We start from the raw sequence: 24,381 nt of genomic DNA on the forward strand, positions 1-24,381 counted from the left end.
CCTGCGTGAGTTAAACGCGTGCCTTTCGGCTTCCTCCAAACCCCGTGAATTGGCTCCTGCCAATTCACAACACTTTTCACAAAATACTCTCTCCTTTCAACGAACATTTATCACAGATATTACAATTGCGCTATTGATGTAGTTATAGAGGTTTCCTTATCACTAATCTTTTTTACAAGATTGATCATTTTACTTTGTCGATTTTCGCTCGATACTGTTTAAATAAAGAAAAACTTTTAGACATTGCAATTTGAATTTAATTGTGTCATAACAAAGTGAATAGATTATATGTTGGACTGGAACCCATGTCCGGAAAGGTAGCGTTTCCGTGCTACAACCATTTGGAAACATGTTGGTAATGCGATTACTTCTACAAGTAATTGATTATCCATGACCCAGTACATCACTTACTATACAGTTCCACTCATTAATAGCCAAAGAAACTGCTCATGTATTCGTTGACGAGTTTTCTTCAACGTGATGCACTACGGTATCCTCCAGTTCGGATATGCGGCCTTTCCTTAGAGCACCACAGTGAAGCGTGCTGAAGGTGAAGATACCCTTTCTCGAAGTCTTTGCGTAATTGTGGTGAAAGGGGTATGCGATGGTGTCGGACGTTGATACAGGCGACCAGCAGTTTTTTTCTATTATGTGAGCTTCGCCATTCAGAAGGATCATGTCATTGTATTCCGCAAAATTGTACTGAACCATGTTGCTCTAAGACTCACAGATACGTGAACGAGACTCGAACCAGGTCAGAGAGGTAGGATAGATGTCGAATGACGCCAGCCGATCATACATAACCACCCCCACTACGACGACCCTATTGCATACCTCTCTAGCAAAGATGATTTAAAACGGCTGAAGCATGGAAACGGTACGTTTCCAGACGTGGGTTCCTAAATGCTATGTAGTCACTCCCATCTACAAGTCTTACAAGTTTGTAACGGGAATTTACGAATAGCTCTCTAGTATACAGTATATTAAGACTGTGTCTACAAATGTCTTTATTTGATGTTTAATATGCAAATTGTATCAAAAAGATTCGTGAGCTGTACATAGCTCGTGTTCATGCCATTTATTGTTTGTCATCTTCTATTACAGTACTGCCGCCTCGTTTTCTTATTCCATTTACTGGTGTCACTAACTTACTGCCTTACTTACCCCATAGAAGCAGCAGCAGCGCATATCGATAAGTGCACTGTCGTACCATCTCTGGAGTGACCGGTAGTATTTGTGGGTCGTGGTGTGTCTGGCAATCCCTCCCTCCCTTCTCTTCTCTTCCCTTCTTTTTCCATCTCCCTGTCCCCTCCCTTCCCCCTCTTCCCCCGGGCTTCCTCTCCCCCTTCCTCCCTCCCCCCTATCTCCCCTGCCCGTGGCATCTCTGCTCTCCCCTCTCGCTCTCCCACTCCCCTTCCTCCTCATCCTCTCTTGGCAGGTCCCCGGACTCGCACACGTATAGTGAACATTCGCGCGCCGGAGATCGTCGCCTTTTGTGTCTCGTGTGTGTGACGTCATATAGTGTTTTTGGTGTCCGCCATCCCACTCCTACGTTCACTTGTGCCGTCGGACTCACCAGTGTTTTGTGCGCCGTGCCGACGTGTTTTCCGTGTTGTTATCGTCACATGTGAACGACTCCGTGTTTTTTTTTTTTATGTCTCTGTGACCTCTCTCTTTTGCCCGTCACTTTGTTCATTGTTATTCACCATGTTTTATACTCTTGTAAAACGCTATGACTGAAGAGCGGCGTAGTGTGCCGCTGCCAGCCTACCTGAATTGTACAGGTTTTAAAATAACAATAAAGTAAAAAAAAAAAAAAAAAAAAAAAAAAATCTGGCAATCACTTCGAGACGGGCCAGCAGCGCAGTTGGAGAAGGACCAAGAGGGCGGTCGGGACGCAGCAGCTGTGCAGTCGGGCACGGAGCGCCAGTGAGGTCCGCACAGCCATTACCACTGGGGACGACCGCTGGTTGGTCGTTCGGTCGGTCGTCTCATCGACGGTGTGTGTTTGGGTCGGTTCCTTTCTGTGCAGAGATATCGGCTGTGTTCCCTCTGCACGGTTAGGTCCGAGCCAGTTTCTCCGGGATGTCGTCCGTCCGAAGTAAGTCAGTGAGTGGGAGACGCACCAGCAGTGCAGTCGCGACGGAGCAGCAGTCGCGGACTGACCAGCAGTCCAATCGGGCGGTTGGCGTAAAGCAGCAAGCAAGCACCCGTCGCGTGTAGTCGGGCTGGAGCCGCTGCCGGCGTGCACGCGCGATTGGAGTTCAAACTGTTCAAATGGCTCTGAGCACTATGGGACTTAACATCTGAGGTCATCAGTCCCCTAGAACTTAGAACTACTTAAACCTAACTAACCTAAGGACATCACACACATCCATGCCCGAGGCAGGATTCGAACCTGAGACCGTGGCGGTCGCGCGGTTCCAGATTGTAGCGCCTAGAACCGCTCGGCCACTCCCGCCGGCTCGCGATTGGAGGTGCTGCTTGTGAGTGCTACGAAGTTCGTCGCCCACCGATCTTGGACATGAAAGTTGAGCCCTCGCTTAACTTACTATCGAGCGTCAACTATTTACATTTCTTTGATTCTGTGTGTCGTTGTAATGAAACCTTGTGGTTGGTCGTTTTGCTGGTTGCATGGAGCGGATCTGATCTGATTGATTGGTCGGTCCGCTGTCTCTCGATTGAGTTGCCCTTCCGATTAACCCTTTGTGCGTCACATTTAGAAAAAAATTGGGGAAATTTTTTTTGTGATGAATATTTACTGTATATGTTGCACATATCCCATATCCATTGCAAAAGTTCTTTTGAAGCTATTGGTTAATAAATAAAATAATGATTCCAAATGGCATCATTAGAAATTACATAATAATTACTCAAAAAAATGCATACATAACTGAATTGTAAATTTACCGTATTTCTTTCCCTTGCCCTTGAGGAACTACGTAAAATTTGTTACATAACCAAGAATTTCAGTATACACAGAATAAAACTAAACACAAAAGTTATTGTTCACTCACAAATGCAGTATCACAACTCAGACACTTCTCTCTTCTGCACTTCAAACAAACGGCGAGTCACGAAAGCAAACGCCACAGTGATGTGTTGGCCAAACTTGGAACTACGTGAAGCGATGCCAAACGGTATCATTGAAACATTGGGAAGCTCAAAAAAGCCAGGAATACTTATTGATTCCATTTGGAATCGCAGACGCAGAAAGGGTTAAGAGATTGTTGGTCAGGCTGCCTGCCTGCGTTAGTGTTACAATTCCAGGCCGACCCTTGGAACTTCTGAGCACTGTTTCTTGTCTGTTACATAGTAACTTCCCTGTTTGAGTTTTAGTTATTTGGTTGATGTGTGATTGTCAGCCGAGTTTTATTATCTTTTAAATTAATGTTCTTGTCTTGCCCTTAAGGCAAGGTTTTGTATGGGGCCTTCAGCCGAATTTGATTCAATTGTTTTAAGATAAGGCCTTCTGTCATTGGCTTAAAACGCTTCTCATTGCTTAATATGCGGCGTCCAGCGGAGTTCAATTAAAATCAAAGTGCTATGGCCTTCAGCCTGTTTAGATTGAAGTTTTAGAAAATATTTTGGGTGACACCTCGACAAAAAAGTTCTATGTAAATTTCTTACTTAGGCCTTGCGGATTGGATTTTGAGTGTGGCCTTCAGCCGATCTAAAGTTAATCAAAGGAGATCCATTACAAGTTTGAGTGTTTGCATTCTTGTGTTATATTGTGTTTGGACAAATAAAGTTTGTATGTTGAGTGCAACTGACAGCAACCTCATTTTAGCCCCTTTCCACAACCTATCCCACTCTGGCTTGCTATACCAGGCATTTCAATGCGCTTTGCATTGAAACAGTATACTTTCGTGGCTCACAAGTTATAACATTAAGCCTTTACCAACCGATATGTAGCTTCCTGTCACTTTATTATAACAAATCGTAACTAAAACGAAGTGTTTTCGAGAGATCCTCAATTTACTGATGCTATGATGCAGAAGAGCAATTAAGGAGGCTAGAATCCAAACACTGTACTAGGCTGGATCAGACACACGTTTCAGCGAGACACTTACCGTGGTGCTCACAGCTTCAGTAGATCTGCCTGCCGCAAGCAGCTGCCCACATCAGAATGCTCGCACCGCGACACCATACAGTCGTAAAGTAATGAGAGACGTAGAACGCGCCGAACCGCCTTACACCACCATCTCCACCCAGCGCGGCTACGGAAGCAGGCCATTAGCTCTTCCTAGCGCACAGCGCTGATACTGTAGAAAACTCGGCCGTGAGATTTTTCATTTCGGCGATACTACTAGCAGAAACTACAGCTGTCTTACTTGTACAGAATGGTGGAAATGAAAGTGGGCTGGGCGAGTGGATACGAGTGTATGCATATAACCCTACGAGGCGCACGCTACGTGTACGCCCGCCACGTGATCGACACCGGTTCAGAGCGTAGTGTTGGCTGTGGCAGTGTGGAAGGAGTCAGTGCAAAGGGGATGATGGTACTCACGGTGGAGCAAAGTGTGCTCCTTGTGGAAAGTTACGTGACAACAAACTCGAAGAAACGGTGTAGTCAGTTGTGATTAAAATTCTTCTGGGTATTATGCCGCGTCGTTGCTAAAGACTCTGTAGCTGCGGACATCTTCATGGAAGCCTTCGAGCAAACGGCCCTAGCTTCTGCTCCGTTACGTCCCAGTTGTTGGCTACGATATGTGGACGACACATTCGTTATCTGGCCTTACGGCGAAACGGAATTGGGAAACTTCCTCCAGCACTTAAATAGCCTGCACAAAAATATGAAGTTCACACATGAGACTGAAAACAATGATTCCTTGCGATTTCTGGATGTGGAAGTATACAGAGCTGCCGAAGGTAAACTGGGACACAAAGTGTACCGGAAACCAACGCACACTAATCAGTACCTGCACGCAGAGAGCCATCACCACCCAGCTCAAAAGTATTCTGTCCTGCATACGTTAACTGTCCGAGCCCACCGGATAAGCGGTGAAAATAACATCAAAGAAGAATTAAAGGAGCTACAACACACGTTTCGTGCCAACGGCTATGATGACAAAATCATAAGCAAGGTAGCTAAAACCAAAAGGAGCAGAACACGAGAAGAAGGCAAAGAATAGAAGCTTCCACTGGTACACTTACCATATGCAAAAGGCGTCAGTGAACGTCTAGGCAACGTCCTCCGCCGACGATGTTTCAAACCGATTTTTCGAAGCAATCACAGGATCCACGAAATGATAGGTTCCACCAAGAATGTAGTCAACATTCTTTACACTGCAGGTGTTTACAAACTACGGTGTGAGTGTGGAGGAGAAAAAGGGAGACCTGTCAGCTTACGAGTAGCAGAACACGAACGCTATATACGATTACAACAACATAACATATCGGCGATAGCGGAACACCACCGTGACTGTGGACAATCTACCGGGTTCCAGGAAGCCCGAGTACTGACGAAAGAATCGTGGATGCGAGTATGCAAAATACGGGAGGCGATCGATATTATTAAACAGCCTGACAACATCAACAGAGAAGATGGCTACAAACTCCCGGCGTCCTGGCTGCCGGCCATCCCAGTCTAACGGGCCGCGAGCGGTCGCGGGGCAGAAGCTACACGGGACACGGACGTATCTGCACAAACAGCTGTAGGGCAACTGTCAGTCCACTTCCGCGCACACCAGGGGAAAACTTGCCAATCAGAAGCCGAACGCTGATTGGCGGACAGCTACCAATCGTTGACGACATGGACATCCACGAATAACCTCTTTTTTCCATCTTCCATTACATCATGACTAGCCAATCGTATTAGAGGGCCAGTTAAAAGTTTTACAATAGTGACGTCAGACATCGACAGCCTGTAATAAACAGAAGCACCTATCCCCGTGCAAAACCAGTCGTGCCCTGAGGAAGGCTGTTGCAATTCGGTTTATTATTGTTGTGAGTTTTTAGCAATGACGCGGCATAATACCCAGAAGAATTTTCGGTTTCCGACAGATCACCGCAGTTAAGCACTGTCAGGTGTGGCCAGCACTTGGATGGGTGACCATCCGGGCCGCCATTCGCTGAAGCCGTTTTTCTGGGTGCACTCAGCCTTGTGATGCCAATTGAGGAGCTACTCGACCGAATAGTAGCGGCTCCGGTCACAGAAAACCATCATAACGACCGGGAGAGCGGTGTGCTGACCACACATTCCTCCTATCTGAATTCTCAGCTGAGGATGATGCGGCGGTCGGATGGTCCCGATGGGCCACTTGTGGCCTGAAGACGGAGTGTAGGTTTTTACTGTACTCACTTTCGCCTGCTGCGTTTCTTTGTGCCCTGGAACTCTGTTCACTGGACCACTTTTATTTGTCCCTCCCCACACTAGCAAAGTCTTCTGTTTACTGAACTCTGGTCGGGCACTCGGCCATCGGCGACTGGTCAAGCCCACTTCCGCGCATGCGCCTTACATTCCTTGGCTTCAGGCAGACACACGGAAACAAGACGCAGCACCCAGCAATGGTCGTCCTAGCAGAAGTCGAGTCTTCAATCGATCTAAAGATTTTTTCCTTATCTGAGATGTTATTTCGAGTCTTCTTCCGATCTGAAAAACAAGTGCGTTTACAGCTCAAAGCATTTATTAGTAGTCGTGTTTTTTTCTCCGGAAATGAATAGGATAATACAATCGTGTGTTTTAAAATCTACACCGAAATTCAGTTTCTATGTTATTGATGCCAAAAGATGCGTTTTTCCTGTGCAGCTGTGTGAACAAATTCAGTTTCGTAACGAAGAGCTTGACGGGCTGTAGTGTGACTTCTTGATTAATGCGTTTAACGCCAAGATAGTAACTCGTGAATTATTGCGGAGAGCAATGAATCTGACCAAACAATCTGCTGACTTCCAGAGTAACGAAGAGCTTGAAGGGTTCTAATGCGTTTAACGTCAAGTAGTAACTCATGAATTGTTGCAGAGAGCAGTGAATCTGACCAAGAATCAGCTGACTTCCGGAGCAGTGGCAGTGAGGTGAGATGAGTAACGTTCAAATCTCCTTTGTTTAATTGGGTCTTAGACTGGTTAAAGTTCACAACATGCCATTTTAAATATACGATGATAGTGTCAAGTAATTACTGGTCTATATAGCTACTGCTTATGTAGTTTCTACAGAACGTTGGACTAGAAACGAATGTTTTAACGATGGTAAAGGTATCAGATTCGTACCGATAGACTTAAGGAGCCATATTCTGTCCTTTCTGAATATAAGTGGGTTCAGGGCTTAATCAAACACTAGGAGCAGCTCCGAGCGCGTTTTATTTGCAACTCTGTGGACCACATGCAAGCAGAAAGAACGTGTAATCGGTCAGTGCAGATATTACGCATTAGTAATGTTCCACTGGGTGACACGAGAAACAGGAGATTACTGTTTAACGTCCCGTCGACAATGAGGTCATTAGAGACGGAGCACAATCTCGGATTAGGAAAGGATGGGGAAGCAGATCGGCCATGCCCTTTCAAAGGAACCATCCCGTCAGTTGTCTGAAACGATATAGGTGAGTCACCGAAAACCTGAGTCAGAATAGCCGGATGCGGATTTGAACCGTCGTCCTCCCGAATGAAAGTCCAGTGTGCTAACCACTGCGCAACCTCACTCGGTGTGACACGTGTACCAGGACTGCTATGGCGCCTACGGGCACCACCCACAATATACATGCCGGCTATGACGCGCGAGTCACGGAACGCAGCGCTCACGCAGTCCGTAGCAGCCATACTGGATATTCAAGTACGCCCCCAGACCGCCACGAGGTGCCCTGAGAACCACAGGCCACCAGATATCTCGCCAGGCAACAGCAAGAGGTCGCCAGCCGGATAGAAAAACTACGCCTAAATCTGGTCACGAGTTAATAGGGAGAAATACGTCTCTTCCTGGGACACAGCTATTTAACGAAACCCAAGGACTACTGCGGAAGCATTGGAGTCCCTTAACTAACACTGATCGATTCATTAGAAGCTACTCTTCCAAATTTGGGATCTATTGTATTGTATCGTATGTTAACAGGGAGCCTAGAAACGACGGAGAGGCTCTGTCCTCGCTGCAGACACAGTGGCCCACAACCCCTCGAAGACTACCCCAGTCCACCCCTCCACCGCCCCCCCCCACCCCTGGGAACGTCTCACACGAGACGAGTGTAACCCCTATGTTTGAATGGTAGAGTAATGGTGGTGTACGTGTACGTGGAGAACTTGTTTGCGCAGCAATCGCTGACATAGTGTAGCTGAGGCGGAATAAGGGAAACCAGCCCACATTTGCTGAGGCAGATAGAAAACCGCCAAAAAGCCTTCCACAGACTGGCTGGCTCACCAGACCTCGATACAAGTGCGCCGGGTGGATTCGCGCCGGGGACCAGGCAATCCTTTCCAATCCGGAAAGCCCTGTGTTAGACCATATGGCTAAGTGGGTGGGCTGGAATCTATTAGTAACAACCACTTTGTTATCGCATTGGACTGTCACTGTCGCCTCGTCGTCCATCGCCAACGGTGTTCACAAAATCATCGCCGACTGGTCAGCTTCTTCTGTTGCGGACAGACACTACTCCATCGCCAGATTGCTATACGACGACCAAGGCTTGAGATTGAAGACACCGCCCGGAACTGCTGCCCCTACAAATACTGCCGTGGTCTACACAACACCGCCTGCTACTTGGACAACATGGGCAACAACTACTCGTCGAACGTTCGCTGGACCTTATAACGACGCTCCAGCACCACCAACGGCGCCGCCGACCCCCCAGAGCACAGCACCATCACCGCCAGTACTTCCAGCACCAGCCACATGATCGCCAGCAGCATCATCAGCAACAGCAGCAGCCACCGCCCTCATCAGGAACAGCTCCAACACTGCCAGATACAACAATGATACCACCAGGTAACCGTATCTACTAGTCACCCACAACCTCCCTTCCACACTGGAGCAAAAACTATCACGAAAACTAGCAAAAGGCCAAGTGCCAGTGATCGTCAGGGTGAAACTAAAAGGACACAGCTAACTCTTCCAGATACTGGCGACACACAGGTCGAAATCATCCCAGAACAGCGACATCTATAATATTCCTCTTCCTTTTTGCTCGACAGATGTGATCCCAAATTTCTCAGTCCAAAGACAATACTATCTCACATTCAATGCTACATACCAGCGATGTAAATCCAGCAAGTCACCCTTGGGAGAGATTCCATCATTATTAAAATCAACGATCCTCATTCCCATTCATCCCTCCTCCAAATTATCCCCTCTGTTGGAGGAATTATTACCATTACAACCCTTAGAAAACCCTGTCTAAAAGAGCCCAACTTCCATGCCGACCCCCCACGTTCACAGCAGTGATTAGAAAGGTTAAGTTACAGTATACTGATGAAGAGATAGAAAGTGAACTCAATTCGCAACCAGGAATCAATGTGCACAAGGCACTCCACATTCAAACAGATAATGGACCTTGCTTCTTAGTGCGATTTTTCTAAGAAACACCAAACACAATAGACACACTTATCAAACATGGGGCCTTGATTTACTGCAAAAAGCGTCCTGTAGAAGCGCCTCGATCCACAACACAAATGGGTAGATGTCAGCAGTGCCTCCAATACAATGACCACCTGACAGGGTATTGCTGGATACCATCTATCTGTCCTCTCTGCAAGCAAAACCACCTTCACCAACAATGCCCAACCCTAAACTCCTCACCTACCTGCAACCTCTACGACCAACCTCACAAGACTTACTCCCACAACTGGAAATCCAAACCCTCTCCCCAAACACCTGAATTCACCATCCCCATCACACAGCTGATCAACTACTCCACACAAAAATCTCCCACCGTCCTCCGTCCACTGTAGAAAATATAATCTATTTCATGACGTTAAACCCCACATCCTACGACAAATAACCCTCACCACCCACACCATCTTCCATCTCAATACCTATACCTCATATTCCCAAAATCAAACCCATTTTAGTTTCGATCGTTTGGAAACACTGGTATAACCTGCCTCTCAACCTACCCCTTGTTTTACTGAATATGGCTCACATCTTTCTCCAAAATATCTGTTCCCTCTCCTCCAATAAACATCCTGTTTTCCTTACCCTACAATAACATGTAATCCACACTCTTCCTCAATGAAACCTTTCTCCAACCAAATGTCTCCTTACATTCTACATTGCACTGATAATCGCCATCCTACTGCCTGCGGCGGAGTAGTCATCACCAAAATCCGAAATATCCCCTCTACTCCACAACCGCTCCTAAATGATCCAACTGGGCACCTCATCATCACCATCTTTCACCCAAAACTCAGCCCGCATCTCGTGGTCGTGCGGTAGCGTTCTCGCTTCCCACGCCCGGGTTCCCGGGTTCGATTCCCGGCGGGGTCAGGGATTTTCTCTGCCTCGTGATAGCTGGGTGTTGTGTGCTGTCCTTAGGTTAGTTAGGTTTAAGTAGTTCTAAGTTCTAGGGGACTGATGACCATAGATGTTAAGTCCCATAGTGCTCAGAGCCATTCACCCAAAACTCACATTAATCCTTGCTGCTATGTACATTCGTCCTATCCATCTCATCCCTAACGATTTCCTGACCCATGTACACTGAACCTTTACAACATACATAATCACAGAAGACCTTAACCTTCACTCCCGCATACACGCCAGAAAACGGCGGTGAAGTCAGTTTATCAACAGCCTCAATTACCATGATATCCAGATCCATATCCACACCCATCATGACACAGATACCACGCCCAATGCCATCACTGTCTCCAGTAACCTCTTGAGATGCCTCACAGTAGAAGTCCTAGATTTAAGTGGAAGTCATCACCTACCTGCACCACTCATAATCATCCACTTCGACATAACCAGGATTATTCCCATGCAGAATGGAATGCTTACATTGTCCAAAATCGTACCATAATCGAAAGCCTTGATTCCAACCTTTAAAATCCTGATAACATTCAAAGTCAGGCTGACTTTCTACAGCACGGCATTTTGGACGACATTTTCCACCGTATCTCACTCTGACCTCTCTATTACGACTGTCCTAGTTTTCCTCCAAATACTCTTGCCCTGTTCCAAAAGTCCTGTCGTGCATACAGATAATTCCTCTGTACTCCTGACTGAGACATGCTCACACGCCACCAACAGCTCCAGCGACATGTTTGCAGTTACTTGCAAGCCAAACAATATTGGGAGTGAAACACAGCATGTACTAAACTAAATGAAACACTTAAAATCTGTAGAAAGTATTGGAAAGCATTCCGCAGACACTCTGGAAACAAGCCCACACCCACCTATCCCATACTACATAACAACAGACCACTTCCAGACAACCTCACCAAAGCCAACCACATCACATTCTACCTGCAAGACACATTCACCATCCCACATGATCCCAACTTTTATTACACATTGGACAGTTATGGGTATGAACATACCAACACAACTATTGTAGTGTAACGAAGCGTATGACTCAATGATTTTTGTTTGAAATATGACCATGTGCAGACTTTGTCACCTACGTCGTTTACAAAACACTTCAAAAGAATTATTTAAATTCTTTTAAAGTTCTCTATAAAAGATTCTCGAACAAAACTGTAATTAAAACACCTTCAGTTGAGTCGTCTGTGCAAAATTACGTCACTTTGTCCAACTGGTTTGCGCAAACTTTTGAAATTTAGATGTCGTTTGTTTCTTCTTGGAAATTATATTCTTGCAAGTTATCTTATTTTCCCATATTAAAATCAGACTGTAAAATCTTTAAGATTCAAAAATCGAAATCAAACTCTTCTGAAAATTAATATCTTGGAAAAATTCAGTAATAATTCTTCCTCAATATAACTCTTCATAAATAATTCTCAAACATGTATTTAAGCTTTAGAGCATACACTGTTTTATTGTCTTCGTATATGCTACATATAGATGTGAACATCAGACTCGACAAAACAGAACTGAACAAAATACAACGTGAACTAAACATTCTGTGACGTCATGAAAATGAAAAATAACAAATTTTTATTCATTTGAATGTTGGAGGTTCGACGCAACAACCCGGTCACAGGATCTTCTGGTGCTCTTTGGCCGTTGACCCGCGACGTCAAGCGGCCAGCAATTTTCTTTCTGGTTCCGGCAGTGAGGATGCTGTTTCCGCGAGTTGCGCTGCTCTCTCCAAACACGAAACATACAAAAAAAAATACAAAACTTTAAATATTTTACAAACATAACAAAATATTACAAATACATAAACAAAACACTAAATTAAACTTACATTTACCTGCAAACTGAGCTGATCCTTGTGGATGGGTGACGCTTTAATTTCGCGTCCCATTACACTATCCCACCATTCGCACCAAGCTTCCAGTACTTATACAGCACTCCACGAACAGGACTAAGCACGCCAATAACAGCTGATATCATTAAACAAACACTCGACAAAAAGCAAAATACTATGCCCCATCACGACACAATTATCTACCGCCATCAAGGAATGCCTCAGAGCCTATCATGAAACCCTTGTTATCCCTTACAATACCACCCGGAACACTGCTTGTACCCAGCGTACTGGAAAATGTCAAAAGTCGTTCTCTTCCTGAAATCTGACAAACCACTTTCACAGACCTCGTCATATCGACCTATCAGCCACACATCAGTTTTCAGCAAATTTTTGAAACAATTTTTAACCAACGAATCCATCAGCATCTTGCAAACCACCTATCCATTCCCAATACCCAATACGGCTTTCGCCCCAGCCATTCCTTCGATGACCAACTTCTTTATGATACCCACTTAATCTCTCATCAACTGAATAAACGGAAGTTTTCCATATTTGTCTCCTTCGATATCCAAAAAGCCTTGGACCAGGACTGCTCTTTAAGCTACAGATCTATGCACTTCCTGTTAAGTATGTCCATCAGATAGCACCCTTCATTCAATACCGTCCTACATCTGTCACAGTCAAACAAGCCTACTGCTGCATCTTTCATCCCACTGTAGGTGTGTCTCAAGGCTCTGTCCGTTGACCCCTCCTCTACACTCTGTACACTGCAGACATTACCAAACGGCCACCTCCTGCGATATGCTGATGACACCGACTACACTCATCATGCCTTTCAACTCTCCCATGTTTCCCTCCAACGCCAATTGAATCCCCTAGTCAGGTGGTGTAATACACTCCTGGAAATGGAAAAAAGAACACATTGACACCGGTGTGTCAGACCCACCATACTTGCTCCGGACACTGCGAGAGGGCTGTACAAGCAATGATCACACGCACGGCACAGCGGACACACCAGGAACCGCGGTGTTGGCCGTCGAATGGCGCTAGCTGCGCAGCATTTGTGCATCGCCGCCGTCAGTGTCAGCCAGTTTGCCGTGGCATACGGAGCTCCATCGCAGTCTTTAACACTGGTAGCATGCCGCGACAGCGTGGACGTGAACCGTATGTGCAGTTGACGGACATTGAGCGAGGGCGTATAGTGGGCATGCGGGAGGCCGGGTGGACGTACCGCCGAATTGCTCAACACGTGGGGCGTGAGGTCTCCACAGTACATCGATGTTGTCGCCAGTGGTCGGCGGAAGGTGCACGTGCCCGTCGACCTGGGACCGGACTGCAGCGACGCACGGATGCACGCCAAGACCGTAGGATCCTACGCAGTGCCGTAGGGGACCGCACCGCCACTTCCCAGCAAATTAGGGACACTGTTGCTCCTGGGGTATCGGCGAGGACCATTCGCAACCGTCTCCATGAAGCTGGGCTACGGTCCCGCACACCGTTAGGCCGTCTTCCGCTCACGCCCCAACATCGTGCAGCCCGTCTCCAGTGGTGTCGCGACAGGCGTGAATGGAGGGACGAATGGAGACGTGTCGTCTTCAGCGATGAGAGTCGCTTCTGCCTTGGTGCCAATGATGGTCGTATGCGTGTTTGGCGCCGTGCAGGTGAGCGCCACAATCAGGACTGCATACGACCGAGGCACACAGGGCCAACACCCGGCATCATGGTGTGGGGAGCGATCTCCTACACTGGCCGTACACCACTGGTGATAGTCGAGGGGACACTGAATAGTGCACGGTACATCGAAACCGTCATCGAACCCATCGTTCTACCATTCCTAGACCGGCAAGGGAACTTGCTGTTCCAACAGGACAATGCACGTCCGCATGTAACCCGTGCCACCCAACGTGCTCTAGAAGGTGTAAGTCAACTACCCTGGCCAGCAAGATCTCCGGATCTGTCCCCCATTGAGCATGTTTGGGACTGGATGAAGCGTCGTCTCACGCGGTCTGCACGTCCAGCACGAACGCTGGTCCAACTGAGGCGCCAGGTGGAAATGGCATGGCAAGCCGTTCCACAGGACTACATCCAGCATCTCTACGATCGTCTCCATGGGAGAATAGCAGCCTGCATTGCTGCGAAAGGTGGATATACACTGTACTAGTGCCGACATTGTGCATGCTCTGTTGCCTGTGTCTATGTGCCTGTGGTTCTGTCAGTGTGATCATGTGATGTATCTGACCCCAGGAATGTGTCAATAAAGTTTCCCCTTCCTGGGACAATGAATTCACGGTGTTCTTATTTCAATTTCCAGGAGTGTATGTGTAAATTTCAAGACAATCTACAGAAAAGCAAAACCACCGTTTTTGGCCGCACCACTCACGTTTTTCGTCGTTCAGATTTTTATGTCTCCGTCTACAACCAACCCATCTCTCTGACTTACACAGTAAAGCACTTAGGACTAGTTCTCGACAGAGAAGTATAGTGGAACGCACATCTCCTTACCATCCAACACAAAGCTCGAAGCCGACTCAAACTACTAACAGGCTGAACCTGGAGTATACATCTTTCTACCACTATCGTCACCTAAGAATCACTCATCTGCGCAATCCTAATCAATGCCTACATTTCCTGGATCTCTATCTCGCCTAAATTCCGTAACTTCCTTCTAATCCTGGAAAGAAATGCACGCTGCCTTGCCTTCGGCATCCGCCTACCTTTCCCAATTCGCATCCTGTACCAACGTATCCACTTCCCACATCTTCTCCTCTTCCTAGAGCACTTTTGTATCTGATACATCAGTCGCAAAATCCACTCCCAGCACACAGTTTCCCCACCTACTAATACAGAATCCACGTACCCTGTTGCGCCATTACATACATATGCTTCCACCTTCGTAGAGCCTCCATTCTTTTTCCATCCTTTACCGCCGAAATTTTAACCAACTTCCATTCCACACCAATGAAATCCGTGTCGAGATATACCCCTCTTTCCAACCCTAATCACAACGCTCTACTTGATACCATCCCCCCTTTTTCTCCTTTCCTCTTCATCAACCTCCCTTACTTCTAATCGCCACCTGCGGTTCAAAACTGCCCCACAGTCATACTCATCATCACACCCTCATCGTGACAATTTTTTCATGTGTCCACTAGCTTCAGTCAAATTCATCGATGGCTTTAGTGTATCTGTGATATAAAATCGACCAACGAGTTTTAAAAACCATCAGTACTTTCCGTCTATGTGTATTTTACAAAATACTCGTTTATTGTCACTGGTTTTTATGTACAAATCATCAGTATCGAGCACCTACACATTTTTTACAATATCATGTGATATTGCCGCAGTGGATACACCGGTTCCCGTGAGGTTACCGCAGTTAAGCGCTGTCAGGTGTGGTCGGCGCTTGGAGGGGTGACCATGCAGGCCGCCATCCACTGTTGCCATTTTTCGGGGTGAACTCAGCCTCTTGATGCCAATTGAGGAACTTTTTTTTTTTTGGTCATCAGTCTACTGACTGGTTTGATGCGGCCCGCCACGAATTCCTTTCCTGTGCTAACCTCTTCATCTCAGAGTAGCACTTGCAACCTACGTCCTCAATTATTTGCTTGACGTATTCCAATCTCTGTCTTCCTCTACAGTTTTTGCCCTCTACAACTCCCTCTAGTACCATGGAAGTCATTCCCTCATGTCTTAGCAGATGTCCTATCATCCTGTCCCTTCTCCTTATCAGTGTTTTCCACATATTCCTTTCCTCTCCGATTCTGCGTAGAACCTCCTCATTCCTTACCTTATCAGTCCACCTAATTTTCAACATTCGTCTATAGCACCACATCTCAAATGCTTCGATTCTCTTCTGTTCCGGTTTTCCCACAGTCCATGTTTCACTACCATACAATGCTGTACTCCAGACGTACGTCCTCAGAAAATTCTTCCTCAAATTAAGACCGGTATTTGATATTAGTAGACTTCTCTTTGCCAGAAATGCCTTTTTTGCCATAGCGAGCCTGCTTTTGATGTCCTCATTGCTCCGTCCGTCATTGGTTATTTTACTGCCTAGGTAGCAGAATTCCTTAACTTCATTGACTTCGTGACCATCAATCCTGATGTTAAGTTTCTCGCTGTTCTCATTTCTACTTCTCCTCATTACCTTCGTCTTTCTCCGATTTATTCTCAAACCATACTGTGTACTCATTAGACTGTTCATTCCGTTCAGCAGATCATTTAATTCTTCTTCACTTTCACTCAGGATTGCAATGTCATCAGCGAATCGTATAATTGATATCCTTTCACCTTGTATTTTAATTCCACTCCTGAATCTTTCTTTTATTTCCATCATTGCTTCCTCGATGTACAGATTGAAGAGTAGGGGCGAAAGGCTACAGCCTTGTCTTACACCCTTTTTAATACGAGCACTTCGTTCTTGATCGTCCACTCTTATTATTCCCTCTTGGTTGTATATGACCCGTCTCTCTCTATAGCTTACCCCTACTTTTTTCAGAATCTCGAACAGCTTGCACCATTTTATACTGTCGAACGCTTTTTCCAGGTCGACAAATCCTATGAAAGTGTCTTGATTTTTCTTTTGTCTTGCTTCCATTATTAGCCGTAACGTCAAAATTGCCTCTCTCGTCCCTTTACTTTTCCTAAAGCCAAACTGATCGTCACCTAGCGCGTTCTCAATTTTCTTTTCCATTCTTCTGTATATTATTCTTGTAAGCAGATTCGATGCATGAGCTGTTAAGCTGATTGTGCCATAATTCTCGCATATGTCAGCTCTTGCCGTCTTCGGAATTGTGTGGATGATGCTTTTCCGAAAGTCAGACGGTATGTCGCCAGACTCATGTATTCTACACACCAATGTGAATAGTCGTTTGGTTGCCACTTCCCCCAATGATTTTAGAAATTCTGATGGAATGTTATCTATCCCTTCTGCCTTATTTGACCGTTAAGTCCTCCAAAGCTCTTTTAAATTCCGATTCTAATACTGGATCCCCTATCTCTTCTAAATCGACTCCTGTTTCTTCCTCTATCACATCAGACAAATCTTCACCCTCATAGAGGCTTTAAATGTGTTGTTTCCACCTATCTGCTCTCTCCTCTGCATTTAACAGTGGAATTCCCATTGCACTCTTAATGTTACCACCGTTGCTTTTAATGTCACCAAAGGTTGTTTTGACTTTCCTGTATGCTGAGTCTGTCCTTCCGACAATCATATCTTTTTCGATGTCTTCACATTTTTCCTGCAGCCATTTCGTCTTAGCTTCCCTGCACTTCCTATTTATTTCATTCCTCAGCGACTTGTATTTCTGTATTCCTGATTTTTCCCGGAACATGTTTGTACTTCCTTCTTTCATCAATCAACTGAAGTATTCCTTCTGTTACCCATGGTTTCTTCGCAGCTACCTTCTTTGTACCTATGTTTTCCTTCCCAACTTCTGTGATGGCCCTTGTTAGAGATATCCATTCCTCTTCAACTGTACTGCCTACTGCGCTATTCCTGATTGCTGTATCTATAGCGTTAGAGAACTTCAAACGTATCTCGTCATTCCTTAGTACTCCCGTATCCCACTTCTTTGCGTATTGAACTTCAGCCTACTCTTCATCACTACTATATTGTGAGCTGAGTCTATATCTGGTCCTGGGTACGCCTTACAATCCAGTATCTGATTTCGGAATCTCTGTCTGACCATGATGTAATCTAATTGAAATCTTCCCGTATCTCCCGGCCTTTTCCAAGTATACCTCCTCCTCTTGTGATTCTTGAACAGGGTATTCGCTGTTACTAGCTGAAACTTGTTACAGAACTCAATTAGTCTTTCTCCTCTTTCATTCCTTGTCCCAAGCCCATGTTGTCCTGTAACGTTTTCTTCTACTCCTTCCCCTACAACTGCATTCCAGTCGCCCATGACTATTAGATTTTCGTCCCCCTTTACATACTGCATTACCCTTTCAATATCCTCATACACTTTCTCTATCTGTTCATCTTCAGCTTGCGACGTCGGCATGTATACCTGAACGATCGTTGTCAGTGTTGGTCTGCTGTCGATTCTGATTAGAACAACCCGGTCATTGAACTGTTCACAGTAACACACCCTCTGCCCTACCTTCCTATTCATAAAGAATCCTACACCTGTTATACCATTTTCTGCTGCTGTTGATATTACCCGATACTCATCTGACCAGAAATCCTTGTCTTCCTTCCACTTCACTTCACTGACCCCTGCTATATCTAGATTGAGCCTTTGCATTTCCCTTTTCAGATTTTCTAGTTACCCTACCACGTTCAAGCTTCTGACATTCCACGCCCCGACTCGTAGAACGTTATCCTTTCGTTGATTATTCGATCTTTTTCTCATGGTAACCTCCCCCTTGGCAGTCCCCTCCCGGAGATCCGAATGGGGGACTATTCCGGAATCTTTTGCCAATGGAGAGATCATCATGACACTTCTTCAATTACAGGCCACATGTCCTGTGGATACACGTTACGTGTCTTTAATGCAGTGGTTTCCATTGCCTTCTGCATCCTCATGTCGTTGATCATTGCTGATTCTTCCGCCTTTAGGGGCAATTTCCCATCCCTAGGACAAGAGAGTGCCCTGATCCTTTATCCGCTCCTCCGCCCTCTTTGACAAGGCCGTTGGCAGAATGAGGCTGACTTCTTATGCCGGAAGTCTTCGGCCGCCAATGCTGATTATTTATCAAAATTTAGGCAGTGGCGGGGATCGAACCCGGGACCGAAGACGTTTTGATTACGAATCGAAGACGCTACCCCTGGACCACGGGTTGAAGAACTGCTCGACCAAGTACTAGCGGCATCGGTCAAGAATACCATCTTACTACCAGGAGAGCGGTGTGCTGACCGCATGCCCCTCCTATCCGCATCCTCCACCAAAGATGACACAGCGGTCGGATGGTCCCGGTAGGCCAGTCGTGGCTTGAAGACGGAGTTCTTTATGCGATATTGTAACCTTTTATAAACAGGGTGAGCACAGAGTCTTGCCCGGATTATACCAATTTGTTACAGAATAACAGTTTGACATATTAATTTACATTTGATGCCTTTACGTGGGTTAGTGTTACTAGTTTTTTTAAGACCACTTACGTTAGTAAACCTCAACGTGTGGTCTCTTGGTAGCTCGGAGAATGTCGAGGCTGTATTCCAGTTCCTGCCAGGTGTTTCGTAACGTGTGTTCTGTCACAATACCCTCAGCAGCTTGTGTCCTAGCCTCCGTTCGTCGACGTCAGCAAGTGGTGTGCCCCAGAAAAAAAGTCATGGGGAGTAATGTCTGGAGAGGGGAGTAAGGTCTGGATTGATGGATTGGAAGGAACGGTCCAAATTCCTGGCCATCCCGCTCTCCAGACTTTTTTTTCTGGGGCTATATCAAGGACGAGTCTTTGTCACACCACTTGCTGATGTCGACGAACTGAAGGCTAGGATACAAACTGCTGTGGGTACTGTGACAGAAGACACGTTACGAAACACCCGGCGGGAACTTTAATACCGCCTTGACATTCTCCGAGCTACCAAGGTAGCACACGCTGAGGTTTACAAAAGTAAGTGATCTACTATAGTAATCAATTTACAAACAAAATACATTGCTTATGGGACATACTTTCGAGTCCGACCCAGTGCGAAAGATTTTTTTAAAACGTAATTCGGATATGTTAACAGTACTGCTGCTATAAATTTCTGTTCTGTACTTTTATAGAACACAGAGAAATTTTTTTAGTGTTGTATGTTTGTTAAAATACAGGTATACATCTAGCAGGGGGTACACTGCAAAAAATACCATTTGTTAGTGAAAAAATTTCTACCACCATTATGGAGCTATAAATAACAAACTGAATGCCATATTGTGTGGCAAAGAGAGATAGCCGAAGTTGCAAATAAAACGGATATTTATTTAATCGGTGAGCAACTTCGGGCTACGCCCATTCTCACACCAACCAATGTTTGCTAAGTCAAAAAAGCAGTAACAGGGTGTGTACATATGCATACGGTCTCATCTAAAGTTTGTTAACGTTTCTTGTTTATTTTTGCACCACAGTCTAAAAATGAGAGTCTATCCCACTATACTCAGCTCTCTGGAGTTATGTAACACCATATTCTTTTGTCAGTTAACCTTTCCGTGTACCATTTCGAATTAGCTCTCCTGAATCAATTGTACAGCGGAAGAATGACTGCCGGTGAGCTTCGGCGTGAGCTCTAATTTCTCTGATTATACCGTCATAGTCGTTTCGCGAGGTTTACATGGGAAGAAGTAACACGTTGCCTGCCTCTTCTAGCAAATATTCCCCTCTTAATCAAAACTTGAACGCGATGACTACATTACAGAAGGGGTGGAGGAAGTAAGTATGGATATGAGATGTGATAGTGTGAAAAGAATAGCACTGTAAGTTCTAAGTCTAAAGAAGGCACATAGAGTAGACAATATTCCCTCAAAATTATTGGAATCTTTGGGAGAGCCAGGCATGACAGAAGTATGCCACATGGAGAGCAAGATACATGAGACAGGTGAAATACACTCAAACTTCAAGAGAAATGCAATAATTCCGGTTTCAAAGAAGTTAGCTGTGAATATTATCAAACTGTCAGTTTAATAAGTCACAGTAGCAATATACAGAACGAATAACTTGCAGAAAAATGAAAAACTGGCAGAAGCTGACATCTGGGAATACCACTTTAGGTATGTGAGAAGATGCAAAGCAATACTGATTACCACTTTTCTTAGAAGATAGATTAAAGACAGTGTGAGTGTGTGGGTTTTATTTTGTCAAGTTGTGTAATGGATTTGATCCAACAAGTACGCTTTGGCTCCTGCAAGAAACAAATGGTTCAAATGACTCTGAGCACTATGAGACTCAACTGCTGTGGTCATCAGTCCCCTAGAACTACTTAAACCTAACTAACCTAAGGAGATCACACACATCCATGCCCGAGGCAGGATTCGAACCTGCGACCGTAGCAGTCGCACGGTTCCGGACTGCGCGCCTGGAACCGCGAGACCACCGCGGCCGGCTGCAAGAAACAGTTTCCACCTCACACTACTACACAAGTCAGACAGATGCTCCTAATGTACCAACAAGAACTGCTTGAAAAACCTTTAGCAACAAATATCTTCTGGAGTCGTCCGCTGTAAGGAAGAGACACAAAAATATTCTATGTCTTACGTAACTAGTGGGATACTTGGGTACGGGAGTATTGCTAGTTAGTGTAAGAAAAACATTAAACGAACGAAAAATAATTTTTATTGCAAAAAATTCTGAGAAATCAAGTGCAACTTTTTCTTATAAATTAATAAATTTCCGAGTTCTTTTCGGAACAGTAGATTACCTCTTATGGATAGGAATGCTATTATTTTACAAAGTATGGAAAGGTTCTTTTCTCCCCTTACTTTAAGAATATTATTTACTCGGCAGAATGGCTGAGAGCCGCGCCTACACAACTTGAATAACTTTTCTAGGTACGGTCAAGGCTGTTGCGTGAGAAATGTAATGGAGTGTACTGTTATGGATGACAGATGGGGCTAGCATACGCTGTAGCGCACAATACCATGAGCTGAGGTGACTGCTGCCTGCGTCACTCGCTGCTGACAAATAACACAACTATCTCTTTCCATCTGGATTGACTTTCGCCAATCAAACTCTCCCTACACCTTGATGAGATCCAGGACTCCTATCCGCCCCTAGTCTAACTACTGATGGTACACCGGTCAGATAACCAGTCCACCGCGATGCCACTCAATATTCGCTCGCAGGCGTTTAAGTAGTACTCTGTCCATCTTCACACCGCACAATAAGTGTGGCAGCCAACACAGTTAACAACACTTAATTGCGAGCGACTCAATGTAGAGTATCACTCCAATTCACTAATGACAGAGGTGCTCTCCCAGTGAAGTACTGAGGAGAGACTATGTTCCTCGCTCTTTGCGTACACGTATGAGCACACTCGCTCTCATGACGTGTTCCCGCTCCAAGAGCAACAACGGAACATCCCCTTTTTCTGGAAAAATTGCAAGGGTATATCATTCACTGCCTTCCCTCACTCCCCTGTCTCTTTGTGTCAGAAATGTTCTGCCAATCAGCATTGCTCTCTTAAACGGGAGAATGACGTTTCGTTTAAGTCGACCAATGCGGAACTATGTAGCATCCCCATTAGGCATATACTGTCCTCCTGTGAGAACTCCGTAACTACGCAATCGGTCCATCAAAAAATGCGTCTTCTGGGCGCTCCCACACAATGTGTCGGATTTGCTTTTAAGTCGAACACAGCGGTCGTTATCCCTTCGCTCTGGCAAAAGCTGTCCTCTGTCCGGGTGGTCGCTCCGGCCAAAGTAGGTGTGTGTTGACTCACCCCTCTAAAGGGACGGGCCTCCCAGCGTGCTGGTTGCCTCTTTAGAACGAAAATTCCTGTAGCCATCAAGTTGTGTACGCCAGCCTCGACTTTTTCAACATTGGTGCGCACTTGCAATTTACTTGTTAGATTTGCACATCGCTTACACGAATTGATACAAAATTGACTCCACCTTACAGAGTTTGGGTTCGAAAGAAGCGTCTTAATGTGTAGAATACGATTTTGAGGATGGAATATGTAAGAAATGAAGGTCAGGAGACCACACCTTCTTACAACAGGTAAAAATAAATTTATGTTATTTGTATATTTAGAAAAAGTTTTCGTCAACACTCTTTCAAATTCCGAAGCTATCAGGGAGAAAACAGAGGTAGCAAACGGTTATTCTCAAATGTACAGAAATCGGATGGCAGTTATAAGAGTCAAGGGACATAAAAGGAAGGCAGAAGTTGAGAAGTGAGTGAGAGAACGTTGAAGCCTATAGCATATGTTATTCAATGTATACATTTAGCTAGCTGTGAAGGAATTGCGGAGAAATTTCGAAAGGGAATTACAGTTCTGGAAGAAGAAATTAAAAGGACATGCAATAGCAGTTGAATGGAATGAATAAAGTCTTGAAATAAGATTACAAAATAAACAGGAACAAAAATGAAATGAGGGCAATGCAATCAAAAAAGGCAATGTTGAGGGAATTAGATTAGGAAATGAGATACCAAAAGTTGTAGATGAGTTTTGTTGTTTGGGCAACGAAATAAATTATGATGTCCGTAGTGGGGACGATATGAAATGTAGACTAGCAATAACATGACAACAAGTATCGGTAGACAAACAGAATTTCGCTAGCATCAAATGTGAGTTAAAGCGCTAGGAAGTCTTTTCTGGACGTATTTGTCTGTACTGTAGCCTTGTATGGAAGTGAACTATTAACGGTTTGGGCAAGAATAGAGTAGAAGCTTATGAAGTCCTACAGAAGAATGATGAATATTAGATGGAGTTTGGGAAAAACAAAATTTACAACACAACCTACCAGAAGGGATTGGTTGGCACAAAACTTGAGGCGCGAAGAAATCAGTATGGGAATGAATGGATGCGTGGGTGGTAGGGGAGGGGTTGTAGGGGAAAACCAAAGCTCGACAACATTAGGCAGGTTCAGGTGGAGACCTACTATATAGCAGCATTACGTGTTCTCGGGAGTGCAGTCAGGATTGGAAAGTGGCGTGGACTTGTAATTAATATACGGTATTCAGGTTTAGAAAAAGAAACCGCATCGGTTTATTTGCTCATGGGGATTACATGGCGAGGTTTGCCGGGGGACAAGAGACAATAACTCCATGAGCCCCAGACGCATGTCGGAGGAGAGGGGAAAACGCCCAGGCAAAGTAACTAAACCATTTACCGTCTGCTATAGGTAGCGGCTTGGACCAGAAGGAAGGGGCGTTTTTCGAGGGTCCTCAGTCTGACAAGACAGGTGGTCCGGCGAAATGATTTGATTGGCAAGGCAGCTTCGCTGACGACGATTCGTTCTATTTCGGCGTGAACCGGTCGATTGTTGTCGCATCAGATTATAGGTGACGGACGAAAAAGGCGGCCTCTCTGTAAAATTTAGACTAGGGACATCACTTGCGTTCGGGGCTTCGGGAACCTTGTACACAGTCATCGGACTGACAACCACATCAACAAAAACACAAAAACACTGTAGTGGACAACGCAATCAGGATATCGGTGACCTCTCGG

General features: G+C 45.3%; 1 protein-coding gene across 1 annotated transcript in view; it reads right to left on the reverse strand.

Moving 5' to 3' along the window:
* Positions 1-8,731: 8,731 nt before the first annotated feature.
* LOC124616576 (sodium/hydrogen exchanger 9B2-like) overlaps positions 8,732-24,381 on the reverse strand; it is a 275,126-nt gene continuing 259,476 nt past the window's right edge. Inside the window, exon 11 of the mRNA XM_047144896.1 lies at positions 8,732-8,883. Within this exon, the coding sequence (XP_047000852.1) occupies positions 8,732-8,883 (152 nt within the window). The remainder of the gene's footprint in view (positions 8,884-24,381) is intronic.

Source organism: Schistocerca americana, chromosome 5 (genome assembly GCF_021461395.2).
Source record: "Schistocerca americana isolate TAMUIC-IGC-003095 chromosome 5, iqSchAmer2.1, whole genome shotgun sequence".
Lineage (NCBI taxonomy): Eukaryota > Metazoa > Arthropoda > Insecta > Orthoptera > Acrididae > Schistocerca > Schistocerca americana.